Source organism: Electrona antarctica (assembly GCF_951216825.1).
Source record: "Electrona antarctica genome assembly, contig: scaffold_25, whole genome shotgun sequence".
NCBI lineage: Eukaryota > Metazoa > Chordata > Actinopteri > Myctophiformes > Myctophidae > Electrona > Electrona antarctica.
The window spans coordinates 6276104-6284267 of NW_027637034.1; the positions used below are offsets into that span (position 1 = coordinate 6276104).

The 8164-nt window shown below is 42.0% G+C and overlaps 1 protein-coding gene across 1 annotated transcript; it reads right to left on the bottom strand.

Moving 5' to 3' along the window:
• Positions 1 to 1398: 1398 nt before the first annotated feature.
• Positions 1399 to 2847, bottom strand: LOC306919221 (cysteine/serine-rich nuclear protein 3-like; the record flags this gene model as incomplete). Its single annotated transcript, XM_079532042.1, has 1 exon — positions 1399 to 2847. The coding sequence occupies one exon, from the start codon at positions 2845 to 2847 to the stop codon at positions 1399 to 1401; it is 1449 nt and encodes a 482-aa protein (XP_079388168.1).
• Positions 2848 to 8164: the final 5317 nt, after the last annotated feature.

Consider the following 8164-nt stretch of genomic DNA (forward strand, 5'->3'; position numbering starts at 1 on the left):
GAGCATGATCAGAAATTCAGAAATTCAACTCAGTATCTTTGTATCAATATTTTTTCCATTACTTTAAAATGTAATTGTCAAAGCCATACCTGCTGTATGATGCATCTCGTCTCCATCATGGACATAGGGACATGTCTCTCGTTCAAGAAATCCAGGAGATTAACATCCAGAGACTCAAACACCATGCATCTCAATCCTTTATGCACAAAGCTGTCGTAAAATCTCACTGTTCCACACGTGTCAGGGTCCAGGACTTTCATAATTTGCAACACAGCCATCTAGGAATACAAGAAAGATTTAGATTAGATAACTTAATGATAAATCAGAGCCAAATATTAAAATCTTCAAGAACAATGCTATTGCTTACCTCATGTGCTGCCAATTCATCGTGATTGTGGCGATTCTTCAATATCTTGATGGCCACTGTGTCACCGGTGAACGTGCTGATGGCTTTGGCCACCGTCCCAAAGCTTCCTTCCCCCATGAAGCTCTGGACCAGGTACTGGCCTCTGTCCAGCAGGTCCATCTCAGACACCATGTAACTCTCTGGACCGTCCGAGTGTTGGGAGGAGCTGGAGGTCACCATGACCAGTGGTGTTGGGGACGGGACATCAACAGAGTTGAACACGCCGTCCAGCTTGTCTCTGCCCCCCTCTGGATCCGAGCTAAACAAGCAGTTCATTGCGTCCTGCTCGACTCTGTCCCACTCTGGATCAGAGCTAGTGGGGAAGGACATTATGGAGTGTCGTTTTGTAGTTCTATTTTTAACTATTTGTTTGGGTTTGAAGTATTCTGGTCTCTGGCTTACTGGTGTGTTGATTCCTTTTAGCTTGCTGTGTACCAGATAGTCTTTAAGATTTGTTTTTTCTGTAGGCTGATATAATTTTATATTCCTTTAGAAGATCATCTGTTCGGTTCTCAAAATTCCTTTTTAATCTGTTGTTGGCTAGTCTGCTCTGTGTTGAATAACTGGTTACTAGGGCTATTTTGGGGGCTTGATCCCGTACTCTTACCTCTAAGAAGGTATTGTGAGCTTTCCGTAGGAATGTCCTGGTGTAACCTCGTAGTCTGAGAGCATTAAATAGCGTTTTACAGGCTATTTTGAAATCACTTCCTTGCGTGCAAATCCTATGGAATCGCAGCAGTTGTGATTTGACTATCCCTGTGTACGAATGTGGTGGGTGGAATGACGTTTTGTGTAGTAAGGCGTGAGTGTCTGTTTCCTTAAAGAATACTTTTAAGTCTAATTTCCCGTTTGTGTTGAAGTTTGGGCCCTTGAAGATTGTGACATCAAGAAAGTCAATACTTTCCGTGTGTGTCACATATTTTATCGTTATGGATCTATGATGGCTATTTAACACATCAATAAATGCCTGGAATTAGTTCATCTGATGCATGCTATAGCTTGTGCAGTGGACCCGAGGTGTAGTCGTCTGTGTTAAAGAACAAGTCAGAGTCCGAGGAAAGGTCCATGTAACTGCCCGATGAGTAGTCTATGGAGGGGGAGGGAGTGTTGGGGAAATCGTCAAGCGAGCTGTCACTAAGGAAATCGGTGGCTTGATTGGCATTTTCATCGAGACAGTCTGCAAACAAGGCCCTATATGTGTCATTGTCATTGTCACAGAGGCTGAGGGCGTGGGCCAGCCCTGCAGCTCCATCGTCCATGTCAACCAGACCCGGGCTTCCCCCGACGTCATCCGAGTCTTCGCTTTGGGAAGGGGAGCACGAGGAGTCGGTCATGTCGCTGCTACAGCTGTTCTCCTCCACCACGGAGCGCTCTGGACTGAAATGGTAGGAAGGGGTGGGGGGCATGGTGAGAGGAAGCCCTTCGTCCTCGGCGGAAAACCCGAAGGGACAGCTTTTTTCCGGGGCATCCCCTGCTGGGGGTCCCTGGTCCACATCCAACTGGAGATCTTCTGGAGCCGCGCTCTGGTGGTCCAGTTGGTCAGGCGTATCATCTTGTAGCCTCTCTAGTTCTAGCCTCATGACGGTGTCGATGTAGTGGGTCTGCGCGCGTCTGGAGTTGAACTCTACGCGTCCCTGAATGTTTGCGCAGCCGTCTTTAGTGCAGCATGGGAGGCATGCGTCCATCTGGCACTTGATTCCTGCCAGACTGCATTCACAAGTCTCTGGCTCACAGAAACCCTGGCAATTGCATCCAGAGTCCTCCCTGAAGACACGCAGGGAATGCAGCTGTCTCTTCTCCTCTTTGTCAATGTGCTTCACACCTGCTGCTCGCAGGAGTGCCTGTCTGTGCTTGTAGGAGTACGGCTGCAGGAAGCTGTTCCCATCCTCCAGCTCGGCGTCGGTGATGTGGACGTCAGTGTCTCCGTCTGGGACCTGGTCTGCAGTCAGTCGCTCATATTCTCTCTGGTCAATGGTACCATTGGCCATCAACTGGTGTCTCAAAGCCTCAAGCTTCTCCTCTCTCCGTCTCTCTCGTAGTCTCTCTCTGCGCCAACTCCGTTGTTCCAGGGCGTGCTCTGCCATTGTGTACCTGCGGAGAGTGCTGTGCCTGTGCAACATGCCCAGACTGGCACCCCCGCGAAAGGGTACGCTAGTGAAACCCTGGCATTGTGGGAAGTAGAACACCGTCACCAGATCAAAGCGCACGTTGCTCTGCCTCCCTTTCAGCTTTGGCCTCTTCAGAATAGACTGGATGGGTTGACTGGCAGCAGGTGAAGCAGAACCATTAGTTGTAAAGTCCTGGCTTTCTGAGGAGCTGCTCTCCCCATCAGAATCCCATTCCGTGGAGGCAGGAGAAGGCAGGGACGATGATGGAGGTGAGGAGTAGAATGGATCTTCATCGTCGACCTCCTCAAACTTTCTTTTCAAAATACCTCTCATGACTCGACGGTGGCGCTTCACTCACGACGGAATCAAATATAAAGGAGAGCTGGAAAAGTAGATGTTTCGGACTGGTTGGTCCTTCCTCAGGCAAGATTCTGTTAGAAGAATGATTAGTTGTGCTGGAGCCCTGGTTTTATGTGTTCCTAATGGTGGGCGTGACTCATAGTCATTCGGCCAATTAGCTTTGTTGATGGGTGTGGTTTACTTGGCCATTGTTTAATTCCGTCCAATCAGAATCAATGGGTGTGTGTTCTCTTGTTCTGGTTTCTTTCATTTGTAGTGTGGTTTTTGTAGAGGCAACATGTCTTTACTGGAGAATCAGTAATAATTATAATAGACTTCCCCCAAGTTACAGGTACAAGCTCGACTGGGGGGACCTGGGGACTTCAGTGCAATGTACCTACATATGAGTGTATGTAAGTACATTGCAAGGAATGAGTGCATTCGCCATGTACTTGAAGGAAGCCTAATCCAATCACTCTTAGATTATCTCCAGTTTAAGTTTAAGAGTTTAAATTTACCTTATTGTTGTAGGACTTTTGGTTTATTTAGCCTTATTGGGGTTAATTCACCCCATGGCTCCATTTCAACAAAGAAAAATTTACATGTGTTTCTCTTTTGTTTCCTGAGCCCGGTGTCTAATGGCCCATTTGGTGTCAGTGACACCTCTATGCTTCTTGTCCCAGGCTGGTTTGGAATGTGCTAATGTGTCCCCTATTCAAAGTCTGATTTCCATTGAGTGTTGGCTTTGTCTATGTGGCTGGGGAGTTTTGGTACAAAATCAGAACAACTTGTCTAATATTTGGCATGTTTAATGCAGCTCTAAGGTATATAATGACATAGTAAAATGTTGAAAATGAGTGGAATGCCCCTTTAAGAACTGGTTTTCCAGTTAATCTGGAGAAAAACCATTCAATGGTCGAAAACAGAGTCCACTTGAACATAACAGTCCACTTTGGTTGAACAATATTTAGTCTACTAGTCTAGTGATCCATTGAGGAGTTTCTTAAAGTCAAAGCAGGAGCCAGCATAAATATAAAATAACGTTATTGGTATAGCAAATACCAACAAGGCATTTCAATGTGCTTTGCACACATCAGGAAACATATATAAAATCATAACTAAAACAAAAATACATAAAACATTACAGTGCAGAAGAGAAAGAAAAACTCAATCAAATGCAGTGGGAAACAGAACAGTATTTCATTGTGATGTAAAATAAATAAGAGTGCCAGCATACCTGCTGTTTTCTGGGAGTTCTTCCACATGTGGTGCATAACAACTGCTGGTTTATAATAAACCTTAAAAAGCAGTATAGTAGTTAATCCAAAAATGACTTACTCAGTATCTGGATAAATATGTACAATCTAACTATTGAATAAGTGGATATGAATTAATTGTTACTGCAGCAGAGCCATTCATCTTGAGGATTTCTCCACATTATTTCAGTAACATCAGAACCAAGGAGAACCAGCTCTGGTGAAGAAACAACTGCTCATACTGTGATTTACATCCCATTTATCTTAATTTATCTTGGAACACTTACAAACCACAGATAAAAAACAAATCTTGACTTTAAACATTTATTAAAAACAAGAAAACGGAAGTAAAACAGTTAGGCCTATTTGTTTCAAACAATATTTATAAATAGTAGACAAGCCTTCACATCTTGTCTTTTACAAGTAGCCTATATACAGCACCCCTTGTATTTTATGTGTTAGGTTGTAATGTAGGTTCAATTTGTTTCCACTTTAGTATAGAAGACAGTGGTCTGGTTTCTGTACAGGACTGGAACAGCAAATAAGTATATTGTCAAATCAAAGTCTCATATCCTATTGTGCGCTATTGGTTTCATTTCATTTCTTATCTATATTTACAGTGAAATCCCATTGTGTAATGTGTAGGCCTGTGTGCAGAAACATGTGTCCATAGTATTAATAAATGATCAGGATAAGTCAAGATAAATCAGGATATATCATTATACTTATTCAATTATATCCTATATTAATTATTTGTTTGTTCAGTAACAGAGGTTACTGTCTCCATATCCAGTCATATAAGTCATAGTGAAACTGGAAGGGATTGAATGAAAATACACTGAACAAAAACATAAGCTGATACATTTTTGCAGGGTTCTCTCTCAATATGGTGGTGATGAATGCACTTTTATTCAATGTTTTTCAAATGCTAAATAATGAACAAACCCCACATTCTTTCCCCATGTTAAAATGTACACATGCTAAATGATGATGGCTGATGCTTCATTCACTATATGCATTCAAATGCAGAGATTAACGTGTTAATGGTCACTCGTTGTCTGGCATTGGACAGATCACCTGCTAATGATCACATTTTGGATGAACTGAGACCATTTCACACCTCTTTGACTCTGATGAGTTTCAGCAGAACTACAGTAATAGGTCTATCATCACATGGAACTGTTATCACTCTTTCAGCTTTCTAGTGTCCAATGTTTCAGGTGTGTTAAAATGGCTATATTTTCTTGTAACAATCATTGCTATTATTGTTTGTGGTGACAATGTTAAAGTGCAATGTTTACTTACAGTGAGTGCACAACATGCTGCTGTTTGTTTTAAAAGGCTTTATACCCTGCTGTATATCAGTGGTTCCCAAACGTCACGCCAAGGACCCCCAAATAGACACTAATTTAATAGCCTTTACTAATACATATATAGGACATGGATGGATGGAAACATGACCGCAAGGACGTTCTATCTAGTATACAATCAATACATGTAGAGATATAAGTTAACTGGAAAATATGAATGTTTTAAAACCTGTTCTGGGCCATATTTAAGAACGTACACAACGCATATTTCAAGGTAACACGTTTTATTTCAACCATGTTTACAACTTAAAACATATATCAATAGAACAATTATTTACAAAATGTATTGTGCTAATTTCTTCTCAGTTGGAATGCAGCCAATGATGTGAACATAACACAATGTCTAATATAACATGTCTAATATAGTATAATGTGCAAGGGAATAATACATACAATTAGAAATGCTTATTTTAAAACAAAAATACATAACACATTACAGTGCAGAAGAGAAAGAAAAACTCAATCAAGTTTTTCTTTCTCTTCTGCACTGTAGTTTGATGTGATGTCATATACAGTACTGGTATGTGCAATATAAACTTGCAAGTGCAATATTAAATACAAAATGTAAAATAAACACATGAAATGTATATAATATACTAATATAGAATCACAGTCTGTTGTGCAGGTGAGAGACAACACTTAGCAGCAGATAATATCACACATGTAAGTGTATACATAACATCATCTATTAGCAGCACTGCAACAGCAGTGTGTATAGTATATAGTCATATAGTAACAGTCAGTGATAGTGCATGTGTTCTTACAGTATAACTACTAAGAGTACTGTGATCACAAATGGTACACCCCATGGGTCACACATGATCTCAGTTTCAGTTGACTGAAGTGTCTTAGGTAGCATAGTGTCCTGTCTGGATCAGTGTTGGCCGACATCACCATATTGTGGCGTTGTCATAGTCAAACATGTACTGTACACAAAATCCAATACCAATAACTGGGAGTGCATTACATTTGCAATGGTTGACCCCACAAACACCTTGAGACGGTCATAGGTGAGGCATGGTGATGAAGGGATGGTCCAACACCTGGTCAGGTGTTATCCTCCCCTCTGGATCCAGATGAAGCATTCGTTTCAACAGGTCCATGAAGACGTCACAAGATGTTTCATCAGCATCGCAACGCAGGGAGGAGAACACTTCTTCCAGTGAGCAAATCACACATGTAAGTGTATACATAACATCCTCTATTAGCAGTTCTGCCTTTAACTCCTGCACTGTGTAATACTCCTCTGGTTCCTGGAAAACACAAAACAAAACATTTTTAGTGATCTGATTGAATGACGTGCAAAGACAGCCTATTCTTGAACATTTCAGAGATGAAGTTGTTACTCCAATATTAGTTGCAGTCATACCTTAAATCTCCATGTATCGTCTTCCTGAATGAAATAGCTGCAGGTTGTTTGTCCAGCATCCAAGAGGGATTGCTCTGGCATACCAAGTGTCAAGAGGATGGATTGAACCTGTAGAAAAAACACAGGATATTTCACATATTGAGACTATTTCATTAACAGTGTTAGGCTATAACTATGGATTAAAGAGTACAGTCAGGATGCATGTAGTAATGTACAGTGCATCAGCACAATACTCACCACATCATATTCAGTCTTCCCGCCAAAGAGATCACGGAACAGCATCCCATTAACCACCATACAGCCCAGTGACCACATGTCAAGTGCCTCTGTGATCGGGAGGCCCAGGAAGAGTTCTGGTGATCTGTGGGTTGTAAAAGAAAAGGATAATGTTAGCAACTTTCAAGTTTCTTCAAGTTCTCAATTGCACTCGTTACACTTTCCATTTTAATATTTGTTTGCATTGAGCTTTCAGTGAAGCAGATAATAAGGCTCACCTATACTGAAGAGGAGGTCTGATCCTCCGTTGCTTGGTCTCAGAGACAGGAACGGCCAGACCAAAGTCAATGAGTTTGACTTTGAGGGGTTGTTGTCGTTGGTTCACCAGCATGATGTTGTCTAGTTTGATGTCTGTGTGGATCAGACCGATTCCCTTCAGGGCCTGGAGTGCAATGGCAAGCTGCAAGACAAGAATAAAGAGCATGATCAGAAATTCAGAAATTCAACTCAGTATCTTTGTATCAATATTTTTTCCATTACTTTAAAATGTAATTGTCAAAGCCATACCTGCTGTATGATGCATCTCGTCTCCATCATGGACATATGGACATGTCTCTCGTTCAAGAAATCCAGGAGATTAACATCCAGAGACTCAAACACCATGCATCTCAATCCTTTATGCACAAAGCTGTCGTAAAATCTCACTGTTCCACACGTGTCAGGGTCCAGGACTTTCATCATTTGCAACACAGCCATCTAGGAATACAAGAAAGATTTAGATTAGATAACTTAATGATAAATCAGAGCCAAATATTAAAATCTTCAAGAACAATGCTATTGCTTACCTCATGTGCTGCCAATTCATCGTGATTGTGGCGATTCTTCAATATCTTGATGGCCACTGTGTCACCGGTGAACGTGCTGATGGCTTTGGCCACCGTCCCAAAGCTTCCTTCCCCCATGAAGCTCTGGACCAGGTACTGGCCTCTGTCCAGCAGGTCCATCTCAGACACCATGTAACTCTCTGGACCGTCCGAGTGTTGGGAGGAGCTGGAGGTCACCATGACCAGTGGTGTTGGGGACGGGACATCAACAGAGTT